We start from the raw sequence: 20,790 nt of genomic DNA, 5'->3' as shown, positions 1-20,790 counted from the left end.
CAAGACAGCCAGGAAGAATGGCGGCTTGGGGAGAGGCAGGCCCTGGCAGAGGGCGGTTTCTCTCTGTTCCCAAAGTGTTACTCTCAGTTATTGCAGAAGGCAGTGGAGAGGCTCCGCCCTGAGGAGGCACAGCTCAGCAGACTCTGCATCCTATACCTGTTTTTTTTTTTTTTTGTTTTTTTTTTTGTGTAGCAAGTATTTCTAAGACAAAACAGTATGGGTGCTGTGTGTGATGGTGTGTGTGTGTTTGTCCCGTGGCTCAGTCCTTCCTCCTGCCCTTTCTCTGTGAGTTGGAAGTGACTACTCCCTGTTGAAAGGGAGCCACGGGACTTCTAACTTTCCACTAGTTGGTGTGGCGTCTGTTTGTGGTGGGTTGTAGCTTTGATTTCTAGTATTCATCCTACTTCAAGCCATCTTTCAATTTAAACGGTTGGTCACCGTAAGAACATATAAATCAGGGTTGAAGGAAGCACAGTGTGATAACTTCCAGTTCCTCAGATTGCATGTGTTTCCTAAAAATGACAGCCATAGCCACCAATAGCCTAGGAAAGCCATTAGCCACATGGGTGTCTCAGTGGCTACACAATTCCTGGCTTTGTGGTTTCCGCTCTGAGGAGGTGTTTTATGCCCGTACCTGCATTTCTTTCCTGCCGTCAGAGGTTACTGATACCGGTGTGGGTCGAGGATTTCCCAGTGGGGGGGAGGGCTGTCAAGGTGAGGTCACTACAGCCAGACTCTATCTGCATGCTGCCTCTTTGCTTTCCAGCTGGGGCCGCTGGACAGACATCTTGTCCCATGGACGCTACAAACGTCAGCTCACTGAGCAAGATGTAGAAACCATCTGCAGAGCCATCCTGGTGTACTGTCTCAATCACTACCGCGGGGACGAGAACATCAAGAGCTTTATCTGGGACCTGATCACGCCGACAGCCGACGGCCAAACTCGAGCCCTGCTCAATCATTCCGGTAGGTTGGTCTTGTGTTCTTTGTGCTTCTGGGTCACACAAGGCTACCAGAAACACCACCATTTGGTGATGGGCGGCAGCGTAGACCATTTTCCCACCTGCCCCTGACACGATACTGCCCAATGCCAAGGCCTCCGTGACTGTGACCCTGGTACTTCTAGGTCTCTCGGCCCCTGTGCCAAGGGGCCGGAAGGGGAAGAAGGTAAAGGCCCAGAGTACGCAGCCGGTAGTGCAGGATGCGGACTGGCTGGCGAGCTGCAACCCAGACGCCCTGTTTCAGGAGGACAGCTACAAGAAGCACCTGAAGCACCACTGCAACAAGTAGGTACCAGGCAGAGGCAGGCAAGCATGCCGAGTGCGTGTGGATAGGAAGCATGTACATGCGCCACTTGTGCCCCTTTGTGAGTGAGCAGTGGGTGGTGTCCATGGTGCCCGCTACTCATCACCACCACCTAAGTCAGACACCGCATCATCAATCCCCATAGGCACTCCGTACCCTCTTAAGCAAGAGCCCCTCCTCCCCTGCCTCCAGAGCCCTGCAGCCGCTGTCTTAGTCACTCGTCCATTCTAGGCTAGCTGCTTTGAGGGCGGTGATCATCCAGTCTTTATCCCCTGTACCTGGCAGTGTCATGTGTCGTAGTGATTGAGGTCCATCCATGTTGTCAGTCATGTCGGGATCCTTTTGACCATGAATACTATGTGTATGTCACACTCTGTTTATCCTTTATTCGCTGATGGACATTTAGATTGTTTCCGCATTTACCTGCCGTGAGCGGTGTTACCATGGGATCACATAGTAGTTTGGGGCTAATATGTAGACAGACGGTTGTGGTTCATCTCCTATGACTCCACCCTGTCACTGACTGGAGAATTTACATAGTTATACTTTAGTTATATCACTCTTGCTGTGTAGACCCAGATGGCTCAAACTCACAGAGTTCCTCCTGCCTCAGCTCCCTGAATAGCTACTGCTGGCACCCACATCTCTTCTTGGCAGATATTCTGTTTTGTCCCCACCTAACAAAGCGGCCGGTCTCCAGCCGGAGTGACTTACCTAAGGGCTCTCAGTTGGAGCAGAGTGGGATTTGGGACTCTTCCTGTCAACAAGTCGACCTCTTCACCGAGGGGCTCTTGAAAGTGCCCAGTGGTCTTTCAAAGCCTTTGGTGTCTTTGAAACTTGTTCCTGTTGTAGCATGGTGTTTCTTGCTAAAATTGTCGTGCAATCATCATAGCTCTCCAAAAATATCTATGACTTTGAGTTAGCTTTCTTCTGAGTTCTGGATTCAAACAGGAAGTTAAATGGTTCCGGGTAAGATAATGGCTCCTTTCCCCAGACGCCAGTGTGGCTGTGGTGATGTTTGATTTCTGTTCTCCTTCAGTAACAGTCTTCTATGGGGAGCCCTCCCCAGGTATCACATGTGATGAAATTGGGGCTCTTCATATCTTTCACTCAGTGCCAGAAGAACGCTGTTGACACGGTCTAGCTTTCCTCTGGAGGGGAGAGAGTGTCCCATTGTTCTTTGCCTATAGGCCATGCCTTGAGATTAAGTCTTGTCAACATTGAGGATCTATTGGTGGTAGGTAGACAATAAGAGCCAGTTGAAGGGCATCCTAGGAAAATAACTGACTTGCAGACTGGGGGAGCAGACAGGTGACAGAGCCGAGGGGACTGGTTATAAAGTCCTGTGTGCAGTCCTGGGCCTCGGGCTGTGCTCACCAGCAGGACGTGTGAGAACATGTGGGGGTTTGTTAGCCTCTGTGTCTGTCCGTCACAGAATGACCTCCATGAGTTTGGGAACTGTGTCCTAGCCATCCTTTTTCCTCCTGCTTTCCCCCTGGAGGAAGAAGGAGATGCTCACATCAGTTCATAGAATGCTTCACACTACTAACCCCAAAGTGGAGGTCTGTGTTTCCTACTGAAAGGAAAAATAAGCGTTAGGCTCCCTGCTGCGAGCCAAGCGAAGGGTCGAGCCACAGGTAGAGGGGGTTTCCGATGGAACTACCCTTCCGAGCATCCAGTGTGCAGACTCTTTAACCAAAGGGAAGCACCGCTAACCGCGGCATTACTTTTCTCTTATTGGTTCAGTATTACCAAGTCAGTATTTGATGCTACACATTGACAAGAGAAAGAAAGTAGAAAAAAAAATCATTCCCCAAAGCAACTGCTTATCCTGGCATACAGTTGGATATATGCAACCTTGCAGCCCATCCCAAACCGGTGCTGGCTGCGAATAGACTCCGGGTAGGCCGTCACAGCATGTCTACTGATGCCTGGTCAGGAGTAGTCTGTTGCAGTAAAACCGCCCCTCCTTCCTTGTCATTTTGATACTGTAGAGGCAAGTCCCCACATCTTGGGAGACCCAGTTCTGAGAGCTTGAGCTTGAGGTGCCTCTGCGACCTTGGATTTAGAGCTCGTCCTCCGTTACCGACAGTGTTTACATCTGTGGTGTGGAAATGAGACCTTGCCCACTTCATCACAGGGTGATTACGAAGGCCAAATGGGCCAGTGTGTAAACGAGAAACGGCGGTTCAGGGGTGTTATGCACATGTGTGACAGGCTTATTCAGCCAGGGGATTACACTGGAAGAAAACAGCCTTCACGCAGAGGGTCGTCTTCAGGTGTCAACCCTGCATGCGCGCGAGGACTGTCTAGTTGAGGACTGAGTTTCGAGTAGTGAGCTGGCCTATGAGTGTTAGTTAAAAACAAAAAATCACGTTGTAGCCATGAAACACAAGCAAGATGGAAAACCTGGTGCCCTGACAATGTCAAAGGTTTTTAATGCCGATTCATTAAAAATGTGTATCAATGAGTTAGATACATTTGAATCTGGTAGTGTTTATTATTTTTAAACTGCAGCTTAGGTCCCCGGATAATATGAGTGAGAAGTAGTAGAAATGTTTAATATTCCCCGAGTAGGGCAAGGACCCACCTGCTGCCCACCCCCTCGCCATCTTCCTTCCTCGGAAGCAAAGTTGTGTAATCTGAAAAACCTGACATTCCATATTGAGGGTTTATTGTAAGGTAGTAAAACCAGATTTTATATCTCGTTTATTCCTGCAACTTCTGATGTGCTTCCAAAAATGGTATTAAGGCAGCAGCTGAGGAAATTTTATGAGATAATGAAGCAGAACAGTTACTGAAAGCCATCTGCTCGCTTGTTTACAAACTTGCTTCAATACTTGAGAGGCAGTGGTAGGGTACGTGTCTAAACTCCACAAGCTGCACTAGGTAAGACAAAATGAAGTGCGCCTGGGCCGGGCCGAGCCCGCTCCCTCTCTGTGCAGCGTGAGCGGTTGCCAGGCAGGCCTGTTGGAAGCCAGCAGAAAGCACCACACAGAGGTGATTATGTGCCACCATCTGTCACGCTTCAAGCCTACCATACAGCATGGCTAATCAGCCTTGGCAGGATGATGGATGAACAGCAGCAGCTGCCAAGAGCCACTGTTGGCAAACAGCACTGAAGTTAAGAACTTTTCCCCCCTCTGTCTTTCTCTCCAGGGTCCTGCTGCGTGTCCGCATGCTATACTACCTAAGACAAGAAGTGATAGGCGACCAGGCAGATAAGATCCTCGAGGGTGCTGACTCTAGGTTGGTGCGACTGCTCCTTTGCTCCGGGCCCTCCACAAGCTCACCCAGGAGGATGGGAAACTCCGTGGCTTGTGTTTAGAACCCTCACAGCCTCAGGAACCCACCTCTCTTTTTTGTGTCTCTAATGCAAGTGTCTGTCCCCCGGGCTTGGGGTGTGACAAGAACACAGGGACGTTTGCGTGTGCCCGCATGTGAGAGGGTGAGACATGGGGACTGCTGGTCTGAGGTGGGAAACCGCCTGATGAGGCTCACTGCGGGCCACTGACCTCTTTGGTTTCACCTTTGCCAAGTCTTCCCCGCCATGTGAGACGCTTACTGTGAAAGAGAGGGCACACGAGGGTGTCTTCACCACCACACGGGACTAGGGTTCATTTCCAGGGCTCAGGTTTAGAACGTGCTTGAACGCTTGTCTCTCCAGTGAAGCAGACGTGTGGATCCCTGAGCCTTTCCATGCTGAAGTTCCTGCAGATTGGTGGGATAAGGAAGCAGACAAATCCCTGCTAATCGGAGTGTTCAAACATGGTAAGGGGTGTTTCTGTTTGAATGCATCTTGACTGTGCGGCTTCATCTTTATTTAGAACTCTTTGCGTACTCTTTTCCAAAGTCATAATATTAATGAGGATCGTTCCAAAGGACTCTTGGCGTCCTCCATTCTTCTGCACTAAAAAACCTAATATGAACTGTAAATATCAGATGCTGTTTTTGAATGTTTGTTGAGCATTTGAGAAGAAAACATTTCTTTCTTGGCTGTAAACAGAAACCATATTTGTTTTAGTAATAGCCAAGTTGTACCATCGCTTTCCCGAAACTTTGCTTCCAGAACGGCTTCCCCTTGCTAACTCCGCCAGCCAGTGTCAGAGTGGACGTGGGCTTAACCTCTGCTATTAATCTGTACAAGTGCCTCCTGGGCTTTGTTCCAAGCAATATCTCACAAATGTCAGTGCCGAGGACTCACCGCTCCCCCGAGTAGGATGCAGCCTTGTTAACTTTGAAAGGCTGGGGATGCAGAACTGGCATGATATATACAGTGAGCGGTTCCTGATTATAATCCCAATTCTCCCGAGGTCGTGGAGGTATTCTCAGCAGCCCAGCCTGACTAAAGGGGAGAATGATGGCTTATAAAACCTTTCATGATTACAGTTTGGCTTGCGGCTCTACAGCAGTTAGGAGCGGTGTGTTGTCGTACACATCCTAATTGAATTGTGCCGTCCTGCCCATGTTCTCCAGCCGTGTTCTCCGAGCTCGGCCTCAGAATCATTTTCCCGCAGCGCACTGTTGGGATCTGCCATTTTCCATCTAGTCAACTTGGGCAGTCAAAAAGCAAATTGCAGTTTGAAAGCCATGAAGGGAGCAGGGTCCTCTTACTGACATGCATCATCCCAAACCTAGTAAGACAGGTTCGCTGGCCTTACATATACGGGGGTTTTTCAGCCAGCCATGTGAGCTCCTGCAGGACCAGACGCAGTCATGGGGGTGGGGAGTAGACCTGGAGAACCCCTGCAGAGGTCATAAAGAAATGTTATGAAGCCTTTTAAATGTCAAGCAAAATTAGATGTTGGGGGAAAATAGGGTCAGAAATCTTCTGGCATCCTGCAGTTACCCTGATCCCTTTTCTGTTTGTATTTGTGGTCATTCTCATAGCTTCTCCAAAGTGTAAGTTGGCCCACAAGGCTTCCCTAGAATAAGTGTCTATAGGACATTCTGCTAAACGGTCTCCCTAGCTCAGCATCGATAATGGCCTGTGTTTCTGGGAAACGAATGGCTGTGTTGTGGCAGGGCTGTGATTTTTGACAGTGACAGGGTCTTCTTTTGTTTCTATGTGTGTCCTCTGTGGGCTGGTGGGCATGGTCCAGGCTATGAGAAGTACAATTCCATGCGAGCTGACCCTGCACTGTGCTTTCTGGAACGAGTTGGTATGCCTGACGCCAAGGCCATCGCTGCCGAGCAAAGAGGGACAGACATGCTAGCAGATGGCGGTGATGGGTAAGAAGGACATTCTAAAATTTTAATAAACTTTATGTCAGTATCACATCTATTGGCAGGGTTAGTTCTTCTGATTCAATATGCGCTCAACTTGAAGCTTACTGGTAGATCCTATCCATATAGTGTAATAATCGTTTTAAACAAAGTAATAGCTATAATACTTAAAAGCAATATTAGGTCTTAAAAGTAGTTATTAGGTTGATTGGTACTTTTCTCTCTCACCTCCTTACTCACTGATGTGATTTAAACAATTGTTTTTTAAATTTTTCACAGTGGAGAATTTGATAGAGAAGATGAAGATCCAGAATATAAGCCAACCAGAGTGCCATTCAAAGACGAAATAGATGTAAGACCTTGAGTGTATTGACTTTGCTGTGCCAATAACACATGATATGCCCAGATAGGACTTGCTAAACTTCATAGATAATGACCTATGATTAGGAGAGAAAACAAAATCAAACCCCCGTTGAAAATATCTCTGTTTCTTGCATTGCTTTCAAGGAGTTTGCAAATTCTCCCCCAGAGGATAAGGAGGAGTCCCTGGAAATGCACAGCACAGGTGAGGCCCCCAGACAGCTGTAGGGCAGGGAAAGCGAGCTGGGCGGTCGAGCAGCAGGATCATATGCCATGCGTGATGATTGTATCTTCCCGGGTGATCTTCCGTGTGGACCCTTCCCTTGGGAATCATTTTGATCCTTATTTATGGCTTCACTACATTAAATTTCATGGATAGAACTTTTTAATTAAGATAATTAACCTGCTTATAGTCCTTGTTTGGTGGAAGAACTTAAGGTCTTTAAAACATTTGTATTGAGAGAAGGGTGTTTGTTTTCATTTGAAATATTTGCGTGGACTGTTGACTTTCTACCCAGTGCAAAATGGTTAGACAATAATTACATGCTTGTTATGTTTGAGATTACCATTATAAGGACATTTATAGGAGAGACTGGTTTTCTTTGTGTAAGACTGATAAACTTTTCCCCCCTCCCTTGAAGGAGTTAAAAGTAAATAGTTCACAAATTCTTCATAACCGTTACTGTTTATGTTTTAAAACCTGAGGGTGCCAGGTTGGCCTGTCCCACCCTGCCCTCAGAAGGCGAAGGAGTCGTCTGTTGCTGTTGGGAAGTTGTCTATGTTGTGAGAATGCAGGACACGTTTCAAACTCTCTCACTTCCCCAGGCAAGCACAGCGAGAGCAACGCTGAGTTAGGTCAACTCTACTGGCCAAACACGTCAACCCTGACTACACGCCTGCGCCGGCTCATTACTGCCTATCAGCGCAGCTATAAAAGGCAACAAATGAGGCAGGAGGCCCTAATGAAGACAGACCGGCGCAGACGGAGGCCTCGGGAGGAAGTGCGAGCTCTGGAGGCGGAAAGGGAAGCTATTATATCTGAGAAGAGGCAAAAGTGAGTCCTGCACCTCCCTTGCGGTGCAGCCCCACCCCCAGCCCTGGTGCCTGCCCTTCTCTACTCAGCCCACGAGAAGCAGTGATCACACCAGACAGTCGCAGCAAAGAAAGGTCTTGTGCTTGGAAGGTGTCTGTCCCTCAACCCTAAATAAGTCCCGGGAACATGCTCAGGGGACAGAGAAAAAAAAAGAGTGTCCTGTATGCCCATCTCCTCTAGCATGGTGTGAGCCAGGTCTCCTTTCCCACAGGTGGACTAGAAGAGAAGAAGCTGATTTTTACCGCGTGGTGTCCACCTTTGGGGTTGTTTTCGACCCTGTGAAGCAGCAGTTTGACTGGAACCAGTTCCGTGCCTTTGCTAGGCTGGACAAAAAATCTGACGAGAGCTTGGAGAAGTACTTCAGCTGCTTTGTGGCCATGTGCAGGCGTGTGTGTCGGATGCCCTCCAAGCCCGAGGACGGTAGGTACATGAATGAGGAGCCACACTGTGCACTAGGTGGTCAGGGTCATGCGAGCAGGTTCGGGTGGGCCCGGGGCTCGCCCAGGTAACCCGCATGCTTCATGTTACAGAGCCACCTGACCTGGCCTCCCTCATCGAGCCCATCACTGAGGAACGAGCATCGAGGACCCTGTACCGCATTGAGCTGCTGCGCAAGATCCGAGAGCAAGTCCTCCACCACCCACAGCTGAGTGACAGGCTGAAGCTCTGCCAGCCCAGCCTGGACCTGCCTGAGTGGTGGGAATGTGGACGGCATGACAGGGACCTGCTGGTGGGCGCTGCTAAGCACGGGGTCAGCCGGACCGACTACCACATCCTCAACGACCCCGAGTTATCCTTCCTCGATGCACACAAAAGCTTTGCTCAAAACCGTGGTGCCGGGACCGTCTCCTCTTTGAATGCTCTGGCCGTGGGCTTTGGCCAGACTCCTCAAGGCGTTTCCTCGGCTCATGCTCACGAAGAGAAGGTAACTGAGCAGGCCGAGGACAAGGCAGAGGAAGCTGAACACTCACCGGCTAGAGAGAAGTCGGGTGGGAAAGAGGAGGGAGAAGAAGCTGGTGGTGGGGCCAAGGAGAGCAAGCAGGATTGTGAGACTGAGGGCAACACTCTGAAGAGCGAACTCAAAGGGGTAGAGGGCAGTGCAGACCCTGGGTCCAAGTCCGTCTCGGAGAAAGGCTCAGAAGAGGATGAGGAAGAGAAGCTGGAGGACGACGATAAGTCAGAAGAGTCGTCGCAGCCCGAAGGTAATGCCTGGCTCCTGATCCCACTGGAGTTTACGGTGGAGCACAGCCTTGCTGTGAAATCCAGGATCTCACTCTGTAGCTCTGGCTGGCCTAAGACTCGCAGAGATCCACCTGCTTCTGCCTCCAGGGGACTGGGGTTAAAGACCGAAAGGCATGCACCACCGTGCCAGTGCTTCAGGCGCTTTATTGTTTAAAAGTCATCGGTGGCAAGGCGTAGTGGCCTGCACTTTTGTTTGGCCTTTGGAGGTGGAATCTCCATACTGAGATCCAGAAGTACACGAGGCTCTTCTGTGAAGGAATAGTCCTGCTTATGGTTGCGTGTGTCTGTCCTGGTTCTTTACACCTGCAAACCCATTTCCAAGTGCGTACTCAGAGCAGCTGTGCACACATCAGTCAATTCTGGTTTACAGGAACAGGTTAACTCACAGTCGGGTGTGCTAAGAATTCTGTGTAGTGGTAAGTTCAGACAAATGAGTGTGAGGGAAGAGCAAATATTATTTCAAAATCAATGATGATTCCATGTTACAGACTATTGTAACAGCAGAAAGCAGGAACAGGGCACCATGATGGACCTCACTGTCGTCGTGGCCTTGACCCATGTCACAGGACACAAGCCCTTGGGTTAGAAGCATGGTTAGCCTTCAACGCCTATACCATTTACTTGGTGTTGTGGTGTAGGAGGCTCACAAGTTCAAGCCCAGCCTCAGCTGTATAGTGAGTCTGAGGACCTCTTGGGCTACATGAGACCCTGTGTCTGTGACCACAAAGAAAAGGTTTCCGTAGCTTCTTCACTGACAAGTTAGGAGCACCATCTACACTAATGGGCTGTTGGTAAGCCTTAGACAACACAGATGTGAAAAGTACCCCATGTCTTTCTGGATGTATAGTAGGCACTCAATAAAATGGGACTGGGTGGTATTCCTGTTTTCAACCCCGTCCTTTCTAAACGTGGGCTTCAGCGTGTTCTGGCCATGAGTGCTGCACATAACTCATTTCTCAGCAGGAGCTGTCTCCAGAGGGAAGAATTTTGATGAAGAAAGCAATGCTTCCATGAGCACTGCGAGGGACGAGACCCGAGATGGATTCTACATGGAAGACGGAGACCCTTCTGTGGCTCAGCTCCTTCACGAGCGAACCTTTGCCTTCTCGTTCTGGCCCAAGGTTGGCAGCGTTTTGTTACTCTAATTGTTTTGTTGGCTGAACAAAAGAGCAGAAAGAAAATCTGTGTAGCTTATTTTTTTTTTTTCAAGTAATTTGAGGTAAACATTGTCGAGCATACAGAATTTCCCTTTATTTTAAAGAATGGCTGGGGAGAGCCGAAATGAAGAAGCGTTTGGAGTATTTCTGTGATAAGCTGAAAAAGCTTGTGTTGTAGAATAGAAACCATTGATCCTCACCATTCCTTAGAGCTGTCTGCTATCTCATAGAAGCTATGGTTTCTTAATAGATTTGAGAAAACAAAAAGTACGCAGCCTTGAAATCATGTTCTTTACTTTTTAAAGATTAAGTAAAGCCTTTTGATTTGAAATAATGTGTTTGAAAACCCACCATGTTCTTAAGTCCGGAGAAGGGGTGGCGGCGGACCCCTTTGCTCCCGATCATTGTAAACTCATCCCAGATGTAGATATAATTCAAGGCAAAGGAAAATTGGTCTTTGGTCAGGAAACGTAATTCTTTAAAATGTTCTCTGTGCCATTTGGGTCTATGTTTCTCAGGGCAGGAAGTGTCATCATAGACGCCGCGGCAGAGGCCGTCTAGTTTAGGCAGTACCGCACGCACACCGTAGGCCTGACGTCATCATCCCACCTAGTCTTCACTGGTGTTAATGTGGCTGAAGGCCATTTTTGTCTGAAGGGTGTGCTGTCAAGATTTTTTTTTCTCCAGTTCTCTGTCCTCTTAGTTCCTGGTTATAATTTCCCACCTCGAGTCTAGAGGGGAGTTTCTCAGCTCAGTGAAAGGACTATAGTCACGGGCACTATTAATCTGTGGAAACTTGGTCTAAGGAACTGTAATTAGAAAATTCTAATGTGCACGCTTCAGTGAAATTTGGAGCTATAATAGGTAGGGAATCCAGATTGACATTCATTAGGTGTTCCTAGGATGGTGCCCACTTCATAATGCTGAACTTTATTAATAGTGACGCTAATGATGTCCCCCTTCCTGGGACACACTGCACTCTGGCCTGTGGATCTGAAGGGCCTGACCACTAAAATGCTAAGTGAGAGGCTCCATTGCACCCGCTGAGGTTCTTGAAGCCTGAGTGAGTCACCATTTGAGGTTGTTTTTAAGGTGCCGTTTACTCGCTGTGCTGCCTGTTTAGTGGCATTCAGTGTGCGGAGCTGAAAATGGTCCCTTTTCTTCATTAGCACAGTCAGAGTAGCTTATCAGAAGCACGCTGCTCTGATGGGTTTGCTGGTTTGCTGCTTCTCCAGCTTCTTTATTCCCGGTGATTGGCCTTTAAGCATTCTCTGCTTTTCCGTATCTTGGTGGGTGAATTTACCCAGGAATTTTTACTAGGTCTTTGTTACGAATGCCCTGCACCTCTTCCCCCTCCAGGACAGAGTAATGATAAACCGATTAGACAACATCTGTGAAGCCGTACTCAAAGGCAAATGGCCAGTCAACCGGCGCCAGATGTTTGACTTCCAGGGCCTCGTCCCTGGTTACACACCCTCCACCATGGACAGTCCCTTGCAGAAGAGGAGTTTGGCCGAGCTCTCCATGGTCAGCCAGGCCAGCATCAGTGGGAGTGAGGACATCACCACGTCTCCTCAGTTGTCCAAGGTAGGCCACCACAGTTTTCTTTCGTGTTGGGGGACTCTGTGGGTTTTAACTGATTTGGGAGCCCGTGCCCACAAATATGACTTGGTTTTATCTGTGTAACTGTATTGCCCATATTGGCAGGCTCTTAAGTAGCTGGAGTCCCAGACACTCATCACCTCATTCGGCTGGTTGGTCAGACTTGAAAATGAAGTGATTACTGTTTCCATATCTGTGGCCACCAGTATAGAATGTTCAGTTCTTCGGTGGTCTCAGTTTTTCTAGTGCCAGCCCCTATAGCAGATGAAGGTTCGGCTTACTACACCTCTGTTCTGTTGGCATCTTTCCATAGGATGACGCCCTTAACCTGTCCATCCCTCGCCAACGGCGGCGGCGAAGGAGAAAAGTCGAAATAGAGGCCGAAAGAGCTGCCAAGAGGCGAAATCTTATGGAGATGGTTGCCCAGCTTCGAGAGTCTCAGGTGGTCTCAGAAAACGGACAAGAAAAAGTTGTGGACTTATCAAAGGCCTCAAGGGAGGCAACAAGTTCTACCTCAAAGTTTTCATCTCTTACTTCGAAGTTCATATTGCCTACCGCGTCCACGCCAGTGTCCGATGCCTTTAAGACCCAGATGGAACTGCTGCAGGCAGGCCTTTCGCGCACCCCCACCAGGCATCTGCTCAACGGCTCCCTGATGGATGGAGAGCCTCCCATGAAGAGGAGGCGGGGCAGGAGGAAAAACGTGGAGGGCCTCGACCTGTTTTTCACGAGCCACAAACGGACAGCGTTAAGTGCAGTAAGTTTGGCGTTGTCTCCCGCGGTGTCTACTCCTCTCGACAGCCAGCCCTGGCTGCTGACCCCACCTCTCTCAGCAACATCACACCGGAGCTGACTTCTTCCACCAGGGAATCAGAACTACAGTGGACGGAGCTGTGGTTGATCCTGGTGCCGATCACTCAGCCCGAGCCAAGAGCAGCAGAGGAGTGATTCTTCCCGAGGTCCTGACATAGAGCTGCTCTAGAGAGAGTAGCATCAAACAGGAACACGGGTGCTGGGGCTGACATCCGTTAGACCAGCGTAAGCGCCTAGTGCCAGGCCGTCACGTGCCCAGCTAGTGGCTCGGAGTGCTCTCTCACTCCTTGTAACTGTGGTCTTAGAAATCCGAGACACATCATTGCTAGTGGGAGGACAGGTCAGTGGATTTTTAATTAGGATATAAAAGGCAGTTTAATAAATTCTCCTCTCCAAACTGCCTCAACTACATCACCCCAAAATAGGACCTCTGACTCTGGTAGCAAGGATTTCACCCTGAAGAACTCCATTATGTGTGCTGCATGAAGGGCTAAGGGCTTTACATCCTGAGCTATTGATTTGAAAGTAATCAATAAGACCACGTTGGGCTGAGGCACTGTGAGCCTTTCTATGGGCAGTGGGGCAGTTTAAAAAAAAAAAAAAAAGCTACGATTTGAAATTAAGGGATCCTGTTTTTTCTGGCTTGGCTTTCTTCCTCCATTCCTACCATTGCACCACCACCCCTTTTTGTAAAACAGCATCTCACTGTATCCCAGGCTGGCCTCACACAGAGATTGCCTGCTTCTGCCGCTCTGAGTGCTGGGATTAAAGGCGTGCGCCACAATGCCCAGCCCCAGTTACTTGAGCCTGGAGGGAGGCGTGATAATTTTAATGGAGGAAAAGGCAGGTGGGAAATGACAGCACAGCAGTCATTGGCATTTTAACCCCATCGTGGGGTGTAAACGGAAGGTTCAGAGTTAGCTTCAACGTCAGCTCATATCTGAGAGAACTCTTTTGTTGTATTTTGTTTTGTTTATTAGAGACGGGTTTTTCTGTGTAGCCCTGGCTGTCCTGGAACCTGCTCTATAGAATAGGCTGACCTCGAGCTCAGAGATCTGCCTGCCTCTGCCGTCCCGGTATTGGCATTAACAATGTGTGCCACCACTACCCATCAGGAACTCTTAGTAGATGTTAGAAATGTATTTTTAAGGGCTTTTTAAACTGTTGGATTCTGTAAATCAGGTTTGTTTATGAATAAGATACAGGGAGAAGGCAGGGCTGGCATAGATGTGGAGATCGCAGTGTAAAGCGTGCTGAACACAGGTTCATGTCCACACTCCAGCTCCCACTGCTGTCGTGGAAGAAGACGGTGCCTCCCGTGGCATCGCCAGTGCTGGCTGGTTCTGTGATTCGAAGAGTAAGGCACTGAGTGATGTGGCAGGCATTCCTAGAAAAGTCAGTATTGGGGTAAGATAGCAGAAATGGGCACCAACAGAACACGCTAACATTTCACAGTTGACTTCGCATGAAGGGTCACAGTTAAATCATAGCTGCAGAGCAGGGAAAATGACTCCGTGGGTCCAAGTCTGCTGACATCATTGTGACCCTGGAACAGACCTGCATCCACATACATTGTTAGCATACATACGTGTGCACATTCGCACTCATACACACTAATCACGCGTGCACAGGTAGAGTCAATGTAAAAAGTTAAAAACATAGTTATATTAAAAATATTGCGTAAAGCCAGATGGTGGTGGTGCACACTTTTAATCCCAGCACTGAGGAGACAGAGGCAGAAAGATCTGTGAGTTCCAAGCCAGCCTGGTCTACAGAGCCAGTTCCAGGATAGCCAAGGACAGCTATACAAATAAAACCCTATCTTGAACACCACCACCCCCAAAAATTGCATAAAAACTGTTTAAGGCTATGTGATAAAGATATATATAAACATGAAATGATAATCCCAGCACTCGGGGGGCAGAGGCAGGCGGATCTCTGGAAGTTCGAGGTCAGCCTGGTCTACAAGAGCTAGCTCCAGGCCAGGCTCCAAAGCTACAGAGAAACCCTATCTCGAAAAACCAAAAAAAAAAAAAAAAAAAAAAAATGAAATGAATTAATGTTTAGATTTGAATCCCAGCCCCAGAATGTCTGATAATGTATATACAAATATTCAAAAATACAAATTTCAACACGTCGTGGTTTTAGGTGTTTTGGGTAAGGGGTTCCAACTTCAGTGATGTGTGATAGTTATGTATGTATGCTGGGTGGGATCAAGACATGCTCCCAATGCTCCAAAGAAGGGTTAGGGTGCAAGAAAGAGGTTGGGGAACCCATAAGGAAATTTTCCTGAAGATAGTTGTGTGTCATTAAGTTTTGAAGCTCTTGTTGGAGCAGAAGAAATACTGGGGCAAGAGACCATTTCTTGTGTCTGACTTGAAACATGGAAGTTTTGCCAGTGGATACAAACGAGGAGGTTATGAAGATGTAGACACCTTCATGGGGTGTCCTGAGGCATCACCGAGCCAGTTAGCGAAGTAGCCTAGCTAGGGGATTGGCCAAGTGGCAGCTTTTGGATCAGGCAAAGATTACTCATTTCAGAAAGCCCAGTATGGTATAGCAGCATAGAGGTTGAACTAAAGAGAGTTGGAACCTAGAATAAGGAAAGTAAGTTGTAATAATACAGAGGGAAGGGGAGCCCAGGGGATGGAGAAATGGGTGTTTGGATGTTGGAAAGACAGCATTTGAGGACCAATGGCAGAATGGGGGTGGAATATTATTTCCAGTGCCTAACACAGAATGGTGCTCTCCCAACCAAGTTAAGTCAGTTATTTATAAACTGGTGCCTGTTGGAGTTGTCTCCAAGGATCCCTGTGAGCCCGCCTTTCACACACCTCTAGCTCAGGCTGCCGCATAGCATGCTGGTGTTGTCCTAATGGCTTGTTTGGCCCTTTAGACCTTGAATTTTCTACAGAAGTACTATTCCTACCTCGTGAGGAATCTGAAAGTTTCATCTTGTAATTTGAAGGTCATCCTAAAACTGACGTTGTTTCAGATAGCTGTTCCCTTTTCAATGAGAGATCTATTGAGCCGGGAGGGTATTTTCCTGCGGTAGAACATTCTCAGAATCTCGTCATGCAACAATTCAGATCTCTGCTCTCCACTTCCTGCAGGAGGATGCTGAGGTGACCAAAGCTTTTGAAGAAGATATAGAGACCCCACCAATACGAAACATTCCTTCTCCTGGACAGCTGGACCCTGACACACGGATCCCTGTGATAAACCTTGAAGACGGGACAAGGCTGGTGGGAGAAGACGCTCCTAAAAACAAGGACTTGGTTGACTGGCTCAAGTTGCATCCTACTTACACTGTCGATATGCCCAGTTATGTACCAGTAAGTACTGTACAGTCTGCTTGCTTGGTTGGTTTGGTTTTCATTTTTCCAAGACAGGGTTTCTCTGCATAGCCCTGGTTCTCTTGGAACTCACTCCATAGACCAGGCTGGCCCCAAATTGAGAGATCCACCTGCTTCTGCCTCTCGGGTGCTGGAATTAAAGTGTGAGGTTTGTGAAGCCTCGCCAGGTCTGCCTAACTGCTTCTCATCTGAGGGAGCTTTGACAGCTAGCTCACCCTGCATCTTTCATTTGAATGTCTCCAGGTTCACGTGTGTCCCGGTTTTCTGCTGTAACTTGTACAGTCCTGGAAACCTGTTCTCCTAGGCGTTTGCAGGAAGGGGCCAGTACTAAATCTAGCCTTATTTTAATACACCCAAATACATCCTTTTCTCTTGCAGAAGAATGCAGACGCGCTGTTTTCCTCGTTTCAGAAACCGAAACAGAAACGACATAGATGTCGGAATCCTAATAAGTTGGATATAAACACTTTGACCGGGGAGGAGAGGGTCCCAGTTGTTAACAAACGGAATGGGAAGAAGGTAAATTTCGGGGAGGAGCTGGTGAGGACCAAGACTGGCATTTCTTCCAGAACCTGTGTGTGTTTGGAAGGAGGGAGATGAGGGGAGCAGGGAGGGAGGCTTCTGTGGTGTTCAGATGTTCACCGAATTCGTCTTCCCAGATGGGTGGAGCCATGGCCCCTCCAATGAAGGACCTGCCCAGATGGCTGGAGGAGAACCCTGAGTTTGCAGTCGCTCCAGACTGGACTGATATAGTCAAGCAGTCTGTAAGTACTACAGATACACTTAAAACTGTCTGCCTGTTTATTTCCCCATTGGCTATTAATTATTAAGTTGTAACTTAATCTTAGCTTGAAAGAATTGTCGTATTACATCATTTTACACACTGTTTCATAGAGTCAATGCATAATATTTTACACACACACACACACACACACACACACACACACACATCCTTGATCGGAAATGAACTGTTTTGTCAGCTTTGGTTTAAACATACCCACTCCTGGCCCTGGAGGTGGACGTGTTCCAGGTGAGCCTAGTTAACATCATCTGGGCGATGGGATGTGTACTGGTTGGGAGCAGGAAGATTATTAGCTATGTTTTAAAATACACAGCGATTCTGCATAAACATTTATCATTATCCATTTCTTTTCAAGACAAATTAATAGCATGCGTGTTGGTTTTGTTTGTTGAATAATGCAGTTAAAACTGACTCTTGGTGTAGAGTTCTATCTGTTGTGTTGTAATGAACCATTTTGATCAACTGGCACCTCCCCGGTCTGCCATGGTTGGGTCCTTGTACTTGTGATCCCGCCTTGGTACCCATGACTACTGCTGACTTTGTCTCCATCCCTAATGTCTGGATAAAATGGAAGTAGGACTGTGGAACTTGACACTGGCTTTCTCTGAGTATTTTCCAGTCACCCAGGGTGGAATAGGCATCAGGGTCTGCTCTTTCCTGCTGCACAGCATGCTACTGCATGCTTGGCTACCTCATGTTTCTTCACCCACGGAAAGACCTCTGGGATTGCCGCATTTGTGAACTCATTAGTAAAGCTGCCGTAAACATTTACACGCAGGTTTCGGTGTAACCTCTCATTTTTCTGGGGAACTTACTAGCATGTGAGTCTAATTTTCCACATTGTTACAGTTTTGTTTTATTCTCACCTGTCTGCATTTGATGTCCCCAATGCACACACTGTATGGAATATCTTAGGGTCTATGCAACTCTTTCACGACACTTATTTTATCATATTTGTTCCATATAAAACCTTTCCAAATTGACAGATACTTATTTGACAGTGAATTGACAAATGGAAAGTTATTTGTGCTTGAGGCACGGGACACACACGGACACACCAGGAACTGATTACGCCGGTCAATCAGCCATTATCTAGTGTGTTGATCCTTTAATTATGGTTGCAACTACCTTGACATTTGCTTCAGTTTTGGAATAGTAGCCTTGAACTTTTTTTCCCCTGCAACTCAGCAAGTGAAAACAATAGTAAAAGCCAGAACCTGAGCTTTCCCACATTAAACCTTTACGATGGAAACAGTTGCTCTCCTATTTAGAATGGTGGTGTGAAGCTCATCACAAAGGCCCTCGTTGACAGTAGGTACCCTTCACCAGTCTTTACAGCTATTGTCTGCCCTTCCCTGTCCTCCAGGGTTTTGTCCCCGAGTCCATGTTTGACCGTCTTCTCACTGGACCTGTGGTGCGGGGAGAAGGAGCCAGCCGGAGAGGACGGAGGCCCAAAAGCGAGATCGCCCGGGCAGCGGCTGCGGCCGCTGCTGTGGCCTCTACTTCAGGGATCAACCCTCTGTTAGTGAACAGCCTGTTTGCTGGGATGGACCTGACGAGCCTGCAGAATCTCCAGAACCTCCAGTCCCTCCAGCTGGCAGGGCTCATGGGCTTCCCTCCAGGACTGGCCACAGCTGCCACCGCCGGAGGCGACGCGAAGAACCCCGCTGCCGTGCTGCCCCTGATGCTGCCAGGAATGGCAGGCCTGCCCAACGTGTTCGGCCTGGGCGGGCTGCTGAACAACCCTCTCTCAGCTGCTACTGGAAACACCACTACTGCTCCGCAAGGAGAGCCCGAGGACGGCACTTCCAAGGCGGAAGAGAAAGGAGCCGAGCACGAAGACGAGAACCGAGACTCGGAGAAAAGCACAGACGCCGCCCTTACGGCTGCCGACTCGGCAAACGGATCTGTTGGTGCTGCTACTGCCCCGGCTGCATTGCCCTCCAACCCGCTGGCCTTCAACCCTTTCCTCCTGTCCACCATGGCCCCAGGCCTCTTCTACCCATCCATGTTTCTACCTCCGGGACTGGGAGGATTGACACTGCCTGGCTTCCCAGCGCTGGCGGGACTGCAGAACGCCGCCGCCGTGGGTACCAGTGAAGAAAAGGCTGCTGAGAAGGCCGAGGGAGGCCCCTGTAAAGAAGGAGAGACCCTGGAAGGCAGCGATGCCGAGGAGAACCTGGACAAGACTGCGGAGTCCTCCATCTTGGAAGACGAGGTTGCACAGGGTGAAGAGCTGGACTCCCTCGAAGGCGGGGATGAGACAGACCACAACGGAAATGACGAGTAGCAGCAGCAGCTCCTCTGAAAGTGTTGAAAACTGTCGACAGGTGGTAGTCCTACTGTTTACACTCACAGTTAATGTTCATACCTAGTTTTATAAGCTGTTCTGTAACATAGTGTAGCAAAACAAAAAAAAGAAAGAAAGAAAGAAAAGAAAAGAAAAAAAGTCCAAGTCACGTTATGCAGGTGTGTCCGAAGGTATCTTGGTCATTAAGTATTGTGCAGTGCATTATTTATTATCCCTAGGAAAGATGAAATCTGAGAGGCGATCATGTCTTTTTAAGGAAACTTACATAATGCTCTGCTTTTTTGGGGGTACCGCTGGTATTATAATAAAGAGCAATTTGTAACAGAGCGGCACTAGTGGAAGGAGGTGCTGCTCAAAGGAAGTATGAAGTTATATATTTAATTTTTTTAATTTTAATTTTTTTGCTGTGAAGGTCAAGATGAAATTTACCATACATATCATAACTTGCTCATTCGTGTCCCTTTCTGACTGTATGGGGTTCCCACATTGCATACACACACATCCATACACTCTGACAATCTCCACGTTAGTGTGAACGCCTCTACCCCGAGGTGCAGCAATAATAAGGCAGCTGTTGAATGTGAAGGGTCCCTTTGGAAAATTAACCTACTGGGAGGGTTTTTGCCAGACAACTGCAGTTCCATTGGCTTGTGGTCTTGTGATGCACTGGTATAAACAAAATAAATAGAAGAATAAATAAAAGAGTGAGAGAAGTGAGAATCAGGTACCTTTTTTTTTTTTTTTTTAAATTAAAGGACTTTGTTACTTTAGCCACAAAGCTAAAACAGCATTACCTCAGCTCTAAACTAGCCTTGAAGTTTACAGACAGGACTTTGTAAATGTTTTTCTTTGTTGTGATGTCCTTTTATTTTTTTTCTCTGAAAACTGCTATCATGTAAGATAAAATGTAAATTGCTGCCAACTGTAGTAACGATGCTTTTAATAAAAGTGACCCATGATATGCAGAGATGGAGTTACAGATGCAGTGTGTAGGGGCGTGGGTGTTCAGTGTGTGTGTGTGTGTAGGTTCGCAATAGATGCAGGGACAGCATTCTGACTTTCGTACCGTTGTTTGCCATATCCTCTTATGCTAGACAAGCTGTTAGTAACACACTAACCGTCCTCGAGACTAGATGGGGAGGAACACCTTGAATTGCCTTTATGTAATTTCACACCAGGTATCTCGGCAGACACGCACACACAAACCTCTTCTTGCTCCCTGAAAGGACATCTGAGAGTGAGAGTCCTGACCATGTGTGCAGCCTGTGATGATGTGGCACACCGTAGACAGAAGGGCAAAAGAAAAATGGGGCTTTAATAGGCACACTATCTAGGTCATTTATCCTTGGATAATGGGGGGAAACACAATGTCGTAGTGTCAGCAAGGGACACAAAGGCGTTCTGGTGTCCTGCCGACCAGAGCTTGATACTAGAAACCCGTGTGTGGAAGAACACGTGTGGAACTCGAATAGACCCACTTGAGCATGTGTGTGTGTGCGTGCACACACGTTTACCCAGTCTCA

General features: G+C 48.0%; 1 protein-coding gene across 5 annotated transcripts in view; it reads left to right on the top strand.

Moving 5' to 3' along the window:
* Chd7 (chromodomain helicase DNA binding protein 7) overlaps window positions 1-20,214 on the top strand; it is a 179,431-nt gene extending 159,217 nt beyond the window's left edge. For 3 of the 5 annotated variants that reach the window (XM_057790253.1, XM_057790254.1, XM_057790258.1), the window contains exons 22-38: window positions 767-966; window positions 1,127-1,286; window positions 4,465-4,554; window positions 4,973-5,076; window positions 6,408-6,537; window positions 6,811-6,883; window positions 7,039-7,096; window positions 7,717-7,945; window positions 8,196-8,404; window positions 8,515-9,186; window positions 10,187-10,347; window positions 11,743-11,970; window positions 12,299-12,742; window positions 15,912-16,133; window positions 16,533-16,673; window positions 16,814-16,918; window positions 18,323-20,214. In XM_057790253.1, coding sequence (XP_057646236.1) covers window positions 767-966; window positions 1,127-1,286; window positions 4,465-4,554; window positions 4,973-5,076; window positions 6,408-6,537; window positions 6,811-6,883; window positions 7,039-7,096; window positions 7,717-7,945; window positions 8,196-8,404; window positions 8,515-9,186; window positions 10,187-10,347; window positions 11,743-11,970; window positions 12,299-12,742; window positions 15,912-16,133; window positions 16,533-16,673; window positions 16,814-16,918; window positions 18,323-19,246 — 4,150 coding nt within the window. In that variant the 3' untranslated portion in view covers window positions 19,247-20,214. The remainder of the gene's footprint in view (window positions 1-766; window positions 967-1,126; window positions 1,287-4,464; window positions 4,555-4,972; window positions 5,077-6,407; window positions 6,538-6,810; window positions 6,884-7,038; window positions 7,097-7,716; window positions 7,946-8,195; window positions 8,405-8,514; window positions 9,187-10,186; window positions 10,348-11,742; window positions 11,971-12,298; window positions 12,743-15,911; window positions 16,134-16,532; window positions 16,674-16,813; window positions 16,919-18,322) is intronic. The other 2 variants (XM_057790256.1, XM_057790257.1) reach the window with 2 other exon arrangements.
* Window positions 20,215-20,790: the final 576 nt, after the last annotated feature.

Source organism: Chionomys nivalis, chromosome 16, assembly GCF_950005125.1.
Source record: "Chionomys nivalis chromosome 16, mChiNiv1.1, whole genome shotgun sequence".
In the NCBI taxonomy this organism is placed as follows: domain Eukaryota; kingdom Metazoa; phylum Chordata; class Mammalia; order Rodentia; family Cricetidae; genus Chionomys; species Chionomys nivalis.
This window is presented reverse-complemented; position numbering and strand designations above follow the sequence as displayed.